Genomic DNA, 15,000 nt, shown 5'->3' with positions numbered 1-15,000 from the left:
ATGAGCATTGTACACCGGAGCCACTACAGTCACGTGCGCACCAGAGCCAATCACTGCACACAGTGGCCACGCGCGCACCAGAGCCAATCACTGCAGAGCTCAAGCCCACGACATACCTGAAGAAACAAGCGGATTTATACCTGCAGCGGTGTGAGCTCAACCAGGATTTTGCCGGCGTTTCGGTTCCGTTCTGTGCATCTAAACTGACTGTTGTGGATTAATGAGATGAAACAAGTCCAAGTCTGTTCGGGTCTGAGGAGATCCGGAGACGCGCTGTGGATGTTCGGCCCACCGCCCGAGTCGACGGAGCGGACGCACTGGCACGTCCAAAACTGGATTTAGGGTAAATAATGTCCAAAACGCTCTTTTCGCGAACATTGCCGTTACGTTTGCTTTGTGTCTGGTGCAGGAAGAAACAGTTAAAATGTGCTTTTGTCACAAGTGGATTTATACCTGCAGCGGCGCGAGCTGGACCGGGATTTTGCAGGCGGTTCGGTCCCATTCTGTTCTGTTCATCTAAACTGACTGTTGTGGATTGTAATGAGATTAAACAAGTCCAGACCGAGTCTGTTCGGGTCTGAGGAGATCCGGAGACGCGCGGTCAACAAAGTGGGATCGGAATCTGTGGATGTTCGTGTTTAGCTAGCTGCTAGCCGCTAACCGACCCACACGGCCTACCTACCGAGTTGACAGAGCAGATGCACTGGCACGCAGTGTTGCCAGATTGGGTGGTTTTCCGCCCAATTGGGCTACTTTTGTCGACGCCAGGCGGGAAAAAAATACATTGGGCGGGTGAATAAAATTTGGGCTGCTTTTGTCCACATTTGGCGGGTTTTTAATATTGTGAAAACAGCACTCTGAACTGCGGGAGCCCTTCACGAGCGCCGGAGGAGCACAAGGGTGTCTGGCAACTTTGTGATTTGGGCTGGTCTTTAGTGGATTGGGCGGGTTCTAAGATCTGATTGGGCTGGAAACTGTCAATCCGATCTGGCAACACCGCTGGCACGTCCAAAACTGGATTTAGGGTAAATAATGTCCAACGTGTTTTTTCGCTAACATTGCCGTTACGTTTGCTTTATGTCTGGTGCAGGAAGAAACAGTACAAATGTGCTTTTGTCACGAAAGTGTCCAAGCAGCAAGTTTGGTTGTTGAGCAACAGGAAGTTTTGGGAGGGACATCGGCGGATGATTGACAGCAGCAGTGATGTGTTGGAGACGGCGAAAGATATAGCGAGTTTTGAGAGTTGAGAGATTTGTGACATATAGCGTGTTTGGAGTGTATAGTTAGTGTGTTATGTAATATTTGGTGTGGTGTGTTTAGTGAGTAGTGGAGTCGTGTTGTGAGGCAAACCAAGGAGGAGACGGCTGAATGTGGAACAGGCAGGAATGAGCTGATGAGCCTGAGGCATTGCCTGCATTTAAATGTAAATAGTTACACATAACTTTGTAAATTTCAAAAACTTATGCACCAATTTAGTAAACAACAATTTATATTTGCATTATAACTAATGCAATTGGTTCATTAAACATATTTGTGGTTTTCACAGTAAAAAAACTAACTTTTTCTACTCTGATTTTATGTTATTTTGTGATTTTAGGTCCATAGTGTTAATATAGTACCTTAAAATGAAAAAATAAGTGTACAGTCACACATGTGAGGTTGTGCTAAAAATAATTACACCAAGTAAGGCAAGGTAAATAGTTTTTAAGGTGAAATATAATGGTATAATCAAAAGTAGTCAAAAACAGCCAATTATATCCCTGACGTCCCACCTTCAAACACAGCCTCATTTGGCCATCCATGAAAAAGTTTTTTTCTTTTGGAAAACATGCTTCCTACGGGCAGTGCACTAGTCAGATAGATGAATTGCAAAAGGACATGATAATGTCAACATTCTGCTTTTCTGGATACTTTTGCCTTCAAAGTAGGTAGATTCATTTGTTTCTGGCTTTTTTCTCTAAGAATATTTTATGATGATAGTTTTTTTGCATTCTATCCTCAGCTGAACAGGGCAGAGTTTGAGGATGTGGATGATGGGACCAGAGTGCAATACGAAGGCTTCCGACCAGGAATGTACGTCAGATTAGAAATCCCCTCCCTACCCTGTGAGTTTGTCACCAACTTTGATCCTCATTATCCCATCATCCTCGGAGGTCTGAGCTCCAGCGAGGGCAACATAGGATACCTGCAGGTATGTGCAATGGTTTCATTTGTATTCTGACATGGGCATTTTGTTTGCTCATGATTAGTATGAACTGTAAATGTCCTGATAAGTTGCAAATGGTAACTGCGTCTTTCGCTTTTTTTCCCCCCCGCTTTTTTCACAACAAAGCATTTTAAATGGACTCTAACTAGAGTTCTCAACGGGCCTGAAAATTACAACCCAACCCGACCCAGCCCGCGGGTTTTTAAGCCCGAACCCGACGCAGCCCGACACACCAGTATGAATTGTCTGCCCGAACCCGGCCCGAACCCGACCCCCCGCGCACCTGCATTGTTTTCCTCATACACTTGTTATCATACGCAGCGGCGTCAGGTCTGCGTCTGCCCCTCCCCATGCAGCAGGCAGCCAGACTTACTTTTCACCACACGTGAACAGCAATGATTCACAACAAACAATATATAATTTACAACCTGCAAGAAATGTGTTTTATGAAATGTGTTTTATAAAAAAGGAAGGCCGAGGCCCGACCTGACCCAGCTCATTTATGTATTTTTTCGTCCCGAACCTGCGGGTCCGGTCGGGTTTGTCGGGCCAGCCCAACTCGTTGAGAACTCTAACATTAATTTTCACCTTTATTCCTGCTTATAATCATTTTGGTTATTTGTTATGAAACACAAAGTGTTTTACTGGGTGGACCTAAATTCTTAGCTGGTACACTTAGTCAGTGTTGGGAATAACGGCGTTAGAATAAACGGCGTTACCAACGGCGTTACTTTTTTTCAGTAACGGGTAATCTAACTAATTACTATTTCCATCGTTACAACGCCGTTACCGTTACCGACTATTAAATGTGGCACGTTACAAACTGAAGCTGATTATTGAAGCTGTTGTCATCCGACTCGGCTCTCAGCCACCGGAGCTGCAAAGCTGTTTTTTTTTCCCACCGGTGAGGGAGGAGGGAGGGGCGAGACAACCGCATAAGTGATGATGATTGGCTCTCTAACGTTGAGTGAGAGTTCTTAAGCCAATCAGAGGCAGTGTTTGGTTTACACACAAGCCACACACGCACACAGCAGCCTCGCACACACAAACTAGCAGAGGTGAGCTGCAGCAAGGGCGAGTCCGGAGGGAAAGTTAACGTTTTCAAAGTGGAAGTACAGACAATACTTTAATCTCCTTTGTCCACGTCCATTGTAAGCAACTCTGATCTAATGAAGCATCTCTCAGTGGCACACGCTTCTACAAAACTAACACTGGCCAAAAACTCCGTTGCTGACGCTGTTGATTATGATAGCAGGCCAGGTGTGGCTAACGTGAGCTCCGCTAACAGCTTCACAAAAACTTGTGACACAGACTGAACTGAATGCAATGATAGACAGGTATGTTGTTGAGAACTTGCTCTCGTTATCAACAGCTGACTCAGACTCCTTCAGAGCACTCATTGGCAAAATACCGGGGAGAGCAGGAGCCGGTCCGCCATGCAGAAATACATTTTCTAAATATGTAATGACTGCAGAGTACGCTAAAATGACTGCCGAGCTCAAAAGGGGGAAGAAATAAAAGTAACGCAATAGCTACTTTTCCTGGTAACTAATTACTTTAATAGTGGAGTAATTCCGTTACTAACTCAGTTACTTTTTGGGAGAAGTAACTAGTAACTATAACTAATTAATTTTTAAAAGTAATGTGCCCAACACTGCACTTAGTGCAAAAGTTAGGCACACCAGTGCAACCAGTATAAAAATTAATCTGGGGCTCTGAATGGGATAAAATCAAATCAAATCAGTTTTATTTATATAGCCCAAAATCATAATCACATTACCTCAGTGAGCTTTACAATCTGTGCAGTGAACAACATCCTCCATCCTTAGACCCTCAATTTGAGTGAGGAAAAACTTGCCATGTTGATGGGAAAAAAAAACTTTTACAGGGGAAAAAAGTCAAATGACGACTGCTCTTGGCTCCTGTATCAGACATTATTGTTTTTTTTTATATGGTTGCTGCTGCTTGCAGAGAGTCCTGACATGAGTAATCCCCCTATTTGGACAAAACATTTCAAAATGGTGAGCACATATCTAAAACTGTGTCTTTGTCAGATGCGACTGAAGAAACACCGCTGGCACAACCGCATCCTGAAGACACGGGACCCCCTCATCCTGTCATTAGGCTGGAGACGCTTCCAGACCATCCCCCTCTACCACATTGAGGATCACAACGGACGCCACCGCCTGCTCAAATACACACCACAGCACATGCACTGTGGAGCCTCCATCTGGGGTTAGACAAAGTTTTAACACACCATAGTTGTACATAATGATACTAGCAGCGTTTCTGTATTTGGTTTTGTTTCCCACTTTGCAGGATTGAGTCTAAATATTGTCCCATGTGTCCTTACATTAGCGAAGATTTATGTTTTCTTTAGCTGCAGTGTGTTAAGCTCCCAGGCCCACTGTAGACACGTCTGTAATAAAATTTGCTGATATTTCGGCCATGCTGATACATCTGTCACACGATATAATCAGATTATACTGTTAACACCTACTTAACACACAACACTGCTTTACTAAGATTTGAAATGATGGATGGATTATTTCTGCACTACCAACTGCATTCATGTACTTGTATGTATTGTTTTTAAGTGGTAGAAACAAAGGGATAACTCATCTGGGATGCAGACGCATTGGCTCTGTAAAGTCAGCAGAAGTTCTGCCTTTGTTATGAAGAGATGTTTATTCCAGATCTGCTGAGAAGTAATGCTTTCGGTCCTATCTCTCATATCTCTTATTATCAGCTCTATGTGATAGTAATAATACATATTCTGACTCTCTTTGTCTCACTAAAGGTCCTGTCACACCGCAGGGCACCGGCTTCCTAGCTGTGCAGTCAGTAGCAGGAACTAAAGTAAGTCAGTTATTTACAAGTTAACTTACAGCATTTAAACCAGAGTGAACATTTTATGCAATTCAAAACTTAAGAACCTTGTCAGTTTCACACATGGCAATAGCAAGATGGCAATAATACTTGCTTTGACAATTTAATTACAGGGTTCGTACAGGTGCTTGAAATCCTTGAAAGTACTTGAATTTCAATGTTGTGTTTTCAAGGTCTGAAAAGTGCTTGGATTTTAGTTTAAGTGCTTGAAAGTGCTTGACATTATAACTCTGTGTCTTTCACAAAATTGGGATCAGACTGGATAATTAATTTCTTAAGTTTTTGCTATTATGAAACATAATTTTAGATGTTCACAGCATAATACAGTGTACATAATTGTGATAAAAAGTGAAGAAAAAATAATGAGTTTATATTTTCCTGTAGATGCGTATTTTACCCCAGCAATAAGGTGCTGGAAAATCTTAAAAATGACCCTTAAAAGTGCTTGAAAAGTGCTTGAATTTGACCTTGAAATATGTGTACGAACCCTGTAATCATCATGTGGCTCCAAGTCTAAACACTGTTGTATAAATTATTCATATGGAATTATGTGTTGTTGGGGTGATATTCAGTTTCAAAATTCCTGTTTTCTCTCTGCAGGCTAATTTCCGTATTGCAGCCACAGGAGTCATCCTGGACCTGGATAAATCAGTGACTGTAGTGAAGAAGCTCAAACTCATTGGTTACCCCTCCAAGATCTTTAAGAACACCTGTTTCGTTAAGGTGGGGAAACCTTTATTTACGTCAGTCTATCCTATAGGTATCTCAGTTAGTATGATCCCAAAAATAGGTTTAGCTAGATATGATTGATCAATAATGTGAAAAAGTACACATTATAGAGTTAGAATTTGCTCTAGAAACTCTTTACTTGGAGGCTGACCAGCAGCATAGTTAACCAACAAGGTAGTTATTGTTATCTCCCATAAGAGAAAGTTGTCTTGATTTAAAGAAACTATGTAAACGACAGACATGTTACAAAAATAACAAACCTGACAAAACTCAGGCCAGAGTTTTGATGAAACACACCATTCAGTATTGATAGTTGTGGTGGGGCAGCAGCAGTTTTGGTTGACGCATTGCTTTGCTTGTTGAACAGGCAGGATGATGTGTCGAAGAAAGTTTTACATTAATACTACATGTGTTTTGATTGTACTCTGTGTGTTTACAGGGCATGTTCAACACAGTGTTGGAGGTGGCTAAATTTGAAGGCGCGTCGGTTCGGACAGTATCAGGGATCAGAGGTCAGATCAAGAAGGCGCTGTCGACACCACCTGGAGCTTATAGAGCCACATTCGAGGACCGCCTCCTTATGAGTGGTGAGTGTCTGTTTGTGACTGTACCGCTGACATTAGGTAAAAGTTACTGTCATCTTTATTAATTTTTATTTTACAGTCATTATGCAAAGGTGTAAGAATACTTTTTACAATGATATATCGCCTCTGAGGGACCCCTCTGTATTAGTATTGATGTGTTTGGTTCTGTGTGACGTGTTGTTGTGCAGACATTGTGTTCCTGCGCTCCTGGTATCCAGTGTCTGTTCCTCAGCTCTACAACCCTGTCACCTCTCTGCTGCTGCCTGTCGGGCAGAAGGACAGTTGGGCGGGCATGAGGACCCTGGGGCAGCTCAAACATGACCTTGGCATCCGCACCAAACCCAACACAGACTCTCTGTACAAGGTACCCTCAGTCGCTAAACACCTCAGCTAATGTGGAGGATTAAAGGGTAACTCTACCAATTTTACACATCAAAGGTCTTGGGGAGTACTACTGCAAGTGTGAAAAAAGAATAAACTGAATGTAGTCTGATAAATTGCCTTCAGTATTGTCACTCAGTGGTTATATCTGGTTAATTTGTTTTTAAACCACCCAAATGAGTCCAAACAGTATTATAGGAGTGCAAATATGAATCAGTAGCCTGCTGTTTAAAACCTGGTACCTATGTTACCTACGGTGCACCTTAGCCACTGAGTCACATCACTGGAGAGGCAGTTAATTAGATCAGGGGTTCTTAACCTTTTCGACCTTAAGGCCCATTTTTTTCAGTGCAGAGTGGCCCGGGGCCCATTAAATATTAACACTGTATATGCAGTGGGGAAGCTACTTTGCAAGCGTAGCTGGTAAAACTACATGAAGTTCAGCCTGGCAGTAGTTTTAACAAACTGCATTTCTACTCCTGGAGAAATGTGGTTTGTAAAACTACGGCTAAAAAAAGTAGCTTTAGCAACTACTTATACTCATTATACTCATTTAAATCAGCATTAAAAAAATCAACATATGGTGTATATGAAACAAAATATAATAGCCTACAAAAAATTCACATACAAATATGCCTCTCAAGTTTTATTTTTTAAAGAACAAAAGCTGACATTTTTGGTCAACATCACAGGAACTTCAGAGGCTCTAACACTGAGGCACTAGAACTAGATGCCACATGGGCAGTCTCGCAAAGTTTTTATCAGACAGCCGGATCCGTTTGGCACTAAAAACATCTTTACCAACACTAAAAAGCCGCTCACATGCTGCACTGGCTGGGACACCAGTGTTGAACTTCTTCAAAGAAAAATAAAATAAAATGTATATTATATAGATCTTTTTTTTAATAAAAAAAAAAAAAAGAAATATATATATATATATATATATATATATATATATATATATATATATATATATATATATATATATATATCTCATGTTATTGGCCAAAATTGTAGTTTGTAAATTGAGTGGTTAAACTACAAAAAATTACTCAAAAAGTAGTTGAATTACTTGACGCAGCACTAAATATGAATGTAGTTTAACTACCAGCAAGTTACAGCAAATTGTAGGTAAGCTATGTTGTTCAACTACATGTAGTTTAAGTCTCCCCAACACTGCGTATAGGTTTAATTGATCTCACTCTTGGTTTGATTTGTATTCAATAATAAGTCAAATCCACTTAGAGTTTAACATGGTAATACGTTAATAAAGTTTAATAAATAATACAATTACGTGATTATACGTGATAACCACAAAGATTTTTAATGAACTTCTGTCAACATATTGTGGGCATGGGCAGAAGAAAGTTTCACAGAACAGTCTCTTAATTTTGACACGGGTCCCGAACTGTCAACGCGGTGGTTATTATAGACATATTCAATATTTAACTGTCATGTGTCATCACAGTAACAGCGTTACATACATTCGCAGCTGTAAACACATAAAAACATTATGAAACACATCATGTGGTCCCCTTTAAACGCTGGGTGGAGGTGTATATTTTGGTAAATAACCGCCGGTTCCAAGTAAATGCCGAGTCTAATTTATTTTGAAAAAACATCAAGGAAGAAGACGTGACCACTGACACTGCACGTTTTTCTTCTTCGCCTTTTTCACGTGTTGTGCCCAGAAGGATGCCAGAGAATTCACAGACAAGCTGGCAAAGTTTTTGACATTTTCATCCCGGATTTTTGTGAGGAGGGAATTAAACGCCTGTCCCAAATAAACGCCTGGTCTGTTAAGTGATTGAAACAAATAAACGCCCGGCTATTATTTGGTATTTTACGTTTGTTCCCGCAGCATCAGCACGAGCTGAACAATAAATCTAACACAGCAAGAGAGGTGGGACTTAAGGCAGAACAGCCAATCATCAGCCGGTCAGTCCCAAAGCCGGTGTCATGTTTGAAGCAGCAACAGGAGAGGGAGGGGGAGAGGAGGCAGCTGCAGCGAGCGCAGACTGGAGCGGACAGAGAAACTGAGTGACTGTAGTGAGGCGTTTGTGCAAAACTGCAGATAAACGGCAGAAAAAGTGTGGGTGTTGAACCCTCTCACCGGGAAAAGTCCCCCACGGGTGCGACGCCCCTGGCTACAGGTGAGCAGCAAGCTGAATGTCTTCTTCTGTTCTTCTGTGAGCTTCTTAAACAACTTACTGACGCATTACTGCCACCGTGTGGTCGGAAGCTGCATTGTAATTTAGCGTCTCATGGATAACAGCTTTTCTCTGGTGTCTTCATATGATAACCTATGCAGTCCCGCGGCCCACAGGTGCAAAACTGAAAGTTTTTTGCGGCCCTCTAGGTGGCGCTTGCGGCCCAAGCGGCCCTATGGTTAAGAATCACTGAATTAGATCACAGGCTTTAACACTTTTCCTATTTTTTTCTTATGCAGTAGTACACCCCCAAACTTGTAAATACAATTTAATGTGCAGAATTGGTGGTGGTACCCTTTAAGAGCAGTGTATTGCCTTTAGTGATGCAGCCCATTCCAGAAGGTTTTATGTCAAAAATGTGATCAAATTAAATGTTTACCTGAGCAACTGATCACAGAAAATGAATTACCAAAATGTTGATCGACTATTACTCATTACAGTCGTTTATCAAACAAATGGGAGTATTTGCTCTTTTATGTCATTATGAGCTTTTTTGTGGTTTTTGACCACAGAGTTTAATGAAAAATTATCATTGGTCATATATTTCATTGTGTGTTTGTGTCTGGGTAGATATGTGTAGGGGAGAAAAGGGTTTGTTGTCAAATGGGTTTGTGTTATGTTCACTAGATGATAGATAGAGGGCGCTGATTAAGAAAAAAGTTTAGTCCACAAATTTTCAGAATTGGGGTTGGTGATAACCCACAGGGTCATTTTAGGAGCAGGACACCTAACATTGAGGGGGGCATTATTTTAAGTGTTTATCATGTCAAAATGTAAATATCCCACTCTTTTGTGTTTCTCTTATAAGAGATTGAACGGGTTTGAAATAAAACAATCATAACAATTAACAATCTCAAATTTACAGTTCTTAAATAAAATTATGAGGGGAATGCTTTAGTTTAGATGTATTTTTTTCTTTGCTAAGCTGCAAAATGTGGATGTTGGCTCAGTTGCTAGCAAAAACAAAGACTCCCAGTTGGGGATGCTTGTCGCATTGTCTTCACGGTTGACAGTCAAATGTGACAAAATGTGTCACTGATAGTGATTAACTGACATCAGGGTGAGATGAGCATTATTGTTCTCAGTCTTGTTTGTAATATTATTAAATACCATAAAGATTGCACTTATAGGAATGATCTTACTGTTATGTTCTCTTGATATGTGTTCTTAGTAGTAATTTTAAAGATTCCCTACTTTTTCTATTTCTCAGTAACATTAAAGGGCAGCCAACCCATAGTGTGATACTACCTACCCGGTGATGGATGGGGATGGTAGTCACAAACAGTGTTGGGCACGTTACTTTTAAAAAGTAATTAGTTATAGTTACTAGTTACTTCTCCCAAAAGTAACTGAGTTAATAACGGAATTACTCCACTATTAAAGTAATTAGTTACAGGAAAGTAACTATTGCGTTTGCGCTTTTATTTCTTCCCCCTTTTGAGCTCGGCAGTCATTTTAGCGTACTCGGCAGCCATTACATGTTTAGAAAATGTCTTCTGCATGGCGGACCGGCTCCTGCTCTCCCCGATATTTTGCCTGTGAGTGCTCTGAAGGAGTCTGAGTCAGCTGTTGATGACGGGGAGCAAGTTCTCAACAACATACCTGTCTATCATTGCATTCAGTTTCAGTCTGTGTCACAAGTTTTTGTGAAACTGTTAGCGGAGCTCACGTTAGCCACACCTGGCCTGCTATCATCATCAACGGCGGTCAGCAACGGAGTTTTTGGCCAGTGTTAGTTTGGTAGAAGCGTGTGCCACTGACAGATGCTTCATTAGATCAGAGTTGCTTACAACGGACGTGGACAAAGGAGATTAAAGTAGTGTCTGTACTTCCACTTTGAAAACGTTAACTTTCCCTCCGGACTCGCCATTGCTGCAGCTCACCTCTGCTAGTTTGTGTGTGCGAGGCTGCTGTGTGGCTTGCGCGTAAACCGAACACTGCCTCTGATTGGCTTAAGAACTCTCACTCAAAGTTAGAGAGCCAATCATCATCACTTATGCGGTTGTCTCGCCCCTCCCTCCTCCCTCACCAGAGGAAAAAAAAACAGCTCTGCAGTCCCGGTGGCTGAGAGGCCAAGTCGGGATGACAACAGCTTCAATGATCAGCTTCAGTTTGTAACGCGCCACATTTAATAGTCGGTAACCGGTAACGGCGTTGTAACGATGGAAATAGTAATTAGTTAGATACCCATTACTGAAAAAAAGTAACGCGTTGGTAACGCTGTTTATTCTAACGCCAACGCCGTTTATTCCCAACACTGGTCACAAATAAACAAGACGTATTTAACAGCAATCTTTGACCAAAATAAGCTTAAGACCTTGTCCACACGTACCCAAACGATATTTTTTCCTCCGGTCTTACTCGGCATCGTTTCAAGAATATTACGTCCCAACAGATCGACTGAACACAACAAGAAGAAGACGGAAAATGGCTTGTGCAGGGAAACCAGAAGCGTTTGTGTGGACCATAATAAGGTCGAACTGATGCTGCGACTCACACTCGACTACAAGGCGAGTGAGTTGCAAGAAACATGAACACAAGCAATAGTCTGCCGTTGTTGTGTTGTTGTTATGAGACGTCGCTGGGTTCAGAGGTCGAAGGCTAGAGGTCGAGGGGTGGGTTAATGGCGTCATCGATATGGAAAGTATGCAGATTCACCATCCACATGAAATGCAAGGGCATTTTGGATTTTTCCACCCTGAGACCCGGTTTTAAAAAAAGTGCGTTTTTAGGTGGCTGCGTTTTCAGGATCCATGTGGACGATCAGCCAAAACTATGCAATACATGTGCGTTTACACTAAAGAGAGTTTTGTATGGACGGGGCCTAAGGAAAGTAAAGTCATTCCATTTCTACCTGACACCTTAGGCCTCCATGACACATTTAAAGGTCATCTATGAATGATGCACTTTTTTAGAATTGTAATTCTAAGTAAAAATTGTAACTCGTATTCCACTTCATTTGTATTGAGCTATTGTGCAGTTAAAGTATCTATAAACCTGTACTTCACACAACAGCTCCTCTAAATTCTGACTTGATGTGTGAATATCGATTCCCTTGCAGCCGGTGGTCCGAGCCCAAAGGCGCTTTAACCCCCTCCACATCCCTAAGGAGCTTCAGAAGGCCCTGCCCTTTAAGAGCAAACCCAAACAGCAACAACCCAAAGGAAAGATGCCTAGAGATCTCCAGAGGCCCACCGTGATCAGGGAGCCCCAGGAGAAGAAGGTGAGCGAAACCTGAATCAACAGCTGCTTAGTAATTGACTAATTTAATAAGGAATTGGCACTAATGAGCATCAAGCATGTCACTGAGTTATACTGTTCTGACATCATCAAAAGTATTGTGGGGGCACCGTTTAGCTTAGTTGGTACAGAGGGCATCCATTGTACAGAGACTTGACGGGCTTGAGTCCTGACCTGGGGCCCTTTCCTGCATGTCATTCCCCCTCCCTCTGATCCTCTTTCCTCTGATATAACTCAATCTGTCCTGTCAATAAAGATCTTTAAAAAGGCCCCCCCAAAAAACTACACCCAGTCTGTTGTGGATTATTTTACTGACCAGATGACCTCAGACTTCTCTCTGCACCACAACATGACTTCTCTAATATTGTTTTTCTCCACCCATTCCTTCAGGTGGCAGCCCTGCTCCATGCTCTGACCACAGTCCATCACACAAGAGGAAGAAAGCCCACATAGTGCAGCATACCAAACACAAGGAGTTCCTGCAGCAGAGAAGAAACAGGAGGAAGCCAAGTTGAAGAGGCACAAGGAGGCCCGTAAAAAATTGTACCGTGTCATGGGGCAGATGGACCAGAAGAGGCAGAGGTCCAGTCTTAAGGGGGCGCCCCAGGATGACTAACTCCCTGCATCTGGACTCATGAGGCAAACCTCTGCAGACTGTGACTGAGATGCTTGATCTGCTTTTTGGACTGTTAGCTTCATAAGTTTGGCAGGTTCATTTTTTGGTGAATTTTTTTTTCTAGATGTATTGATATGAAAAATCATCTGTGATGGAAAGTTAACTGACTTTTGGCCCTTGTTTTAATAAAACACAGTAATGACCCCTGCCATGTGAAGCGTTCAGCTGCACAACACAGTGTGTCTTTCTCTGTAATTCTGTTATATAAGACAATCATTAACTTTACAGATGGTCCAATCAAGGTTTAGCCCTTTAATGAGTTGAAGTGCTTTAACTTCTCCAACTATCCTGCTACAGCTTCAAAGGCATTCATATAAGTGCTAGCTGGTATGTTGTGATCAGATTATAAGAATTATTCAGTTTTGTATCAGTTTTTCTACAGATGGGTAGAAACTGAAGGGCCTTGTTGCCTGAAGTTGTCCCATGTGCTGGTAGTCTGTTTTTAAGTGTGCCTGTTAACTTACTATACAGTAGCTTCTTTTAGATAGAAAATGCACCACGCCTTGTCTATGTGAAAGGGAGGTGTAATATTCCTTCTTTTCAAAAAAGCCGCCACTGGGGTAGGTGTTAACGTGCGACGTGATGTGAAGCACGAAGTTGGGCATGAACAGTGACATACAAGAAATGCAAAACCATTTATTTAAGTTTTCTCCTGACCGTTGATCTCAGCATGTCATGAGAGAGGGAGCATCTTGAAACTATTAGAATTATTTCCATTGTTGATTAAACTGTTGATTATTTTCTCACTTAATTGTTTAGTTGTTTGATTCATGTAACATCATGGAGTATTGAGAAATGTCCATCAGTGTTTCCCAAAAGTCTAAGATGACTTCCTCAAATATTTTGTTTTACCTACAACCCAAAAGATACTCAGTTTAATGTCAGAAAGGGAAAAAAAAAAAAGAAAAACAGAAAACTTAATGTTTAAGAAGCTGGAATCAGTGAATTTCAATTCTTTAATTAAAAACATTACTCAAACCTATTAATCATAATAGATGGTGATTAATTCAACACTTGACAACTAAAGAAAAAAGTGTAATTGTTACCAGGCTCCTAAGAATTTCCTAAATATTAGGGTAGTGTTTTGCACTTAATGTGATATCAGAAATATAATGCTTAGGATCTTATAGCAATAAATTGACAAGTAATGGAGGAGGAAACCTGCTGTACTTGGAATGAGATTACAGTATGTAGCCCAATTTACCTTTTGAATGTGCACATTGGAAGATGTTACCAATCAATTGAAGGGATAGTTCGGGTTAGGGTTAGGGTTTCGGGTTTTTTGAAGTGTGGTCATATAAAGTACATATCTAGCGCAGCCTCAGTTTGGAGAAGCAGAGAGCCGCTCCAGCCCAGACGCTCAGCTTTGTACCAGTACAAAGCTGAGCGTCTGGGCTGGAGCGGCTGATTCTTGAGAGTCGGGACAAAACATGTCCTACATAGAAAAGTCTAATTTATACAAAAGATAAAGAAATTCATCATGATTGACATAGTTACAAAGTTAAATCTAAAGGAATTGTATATACCTAAGTGATTTTGAATATACTTTTTATCTTTTTGGGGAAAATCTGTTCAAATGTATGGTCTGTGGTTAGAAGGTCCATGTTATTGCACTTGTCCTCAGCAAGAGGTCACAATATTGAACATACCAAAAAACTTTTTAAAAGCTCTACAATTGTGAAAACATATATATCAAATAAAAAAGAAGGGGTATAAATATAAAAAACAATGCATGAAGTGAACGTCAAACAAAATTTTCTATAAAAATCTGCCTATCAAAGTTGTGTCCTCAGTTTCTGTCAACTCCGTCAGATTTTTTCATAAGCCTCATTAAATCAGGAAATAGCATGGTCAGCTATATCCCTGAGGACCCCTTTCATCTCCCTGCCTGTGTGAATGCAACACTACCACACATGCTCTGGTATGTTTTACATTTTTTGATATTTTAGAAAACAATGTCAATATTCCTATGGTCACAGCTGGACATGTCAATACCATCTTTCTGTTAAGACACTTTCTTTAAAACATAGTGGATTGAATTCAAGCATTTTAGTGAGGTTATTGGGACAGCTAGCACTGAGGAAA

The 15,000-nt window shown here is 41.2% G+C and overlaps 1 protein-coding gene across 1 annotated transcript in view; it reads left to right on the top strand.

Annotated features, from left to right (window-relative positions):
* LOC115571400 (ribosome biogenesis protein BMS1 homolog) overlaps positions 1-12,936 on the top strand; it is a 35,465-nt gene extending 22,529 nt beyond the window's left edge. Inside the window, 10 exon segments of the mRNA XM_030400806.1 lie at positions 2,003-2,191; positions 4,261-4,441; positions 5,007-5,065; positions 5,696-5,818; positions 6,264-6,411; positions 6,597-6,772; positions 12,061-12,222; positions 12,630-12,663; positions 12,666-12,722; positions 12,725-12,936. Coding sequence (XP_030256666.1) covers positions 2,003-2,191; positions 4,261-4,441; positions 5,007-5,065; positions 5,696-5,818; positions 6,264-6,411; positions 6,597-6,772; positions 12,061-12,222; positions 12,630-12,663; positions 12,666-12,722; positions 12,725-12,855 — 1,260 coding nt within the window. The 3' untranslated portion in view covers positions 12,856-12,936.
* The last annotated feature ends 2,064 nt before the right edge of the window (positions 12,937-15,000 follow it).

The sequence above is a fragment of the Sparus aurata genome, chromosome 20 (genome assembly GCF_900880675.1).
Source record: "Sparus aurata chromosome 20, fSpaAur1.1, whole genome shotgun sequence".
NCBI classification, from domain to species: domain Eukaryota; kingdom Metazoa; phylum Chordata; class Actinopteri; order Spariformes; family Sparidae; genus Sparus; species Sparus aurata.
The sequence above is the reverse complement of the archived record's forward strand: the minus strand, read 5'-3'. Positions and strand labels throughout refer to the sequence as shown.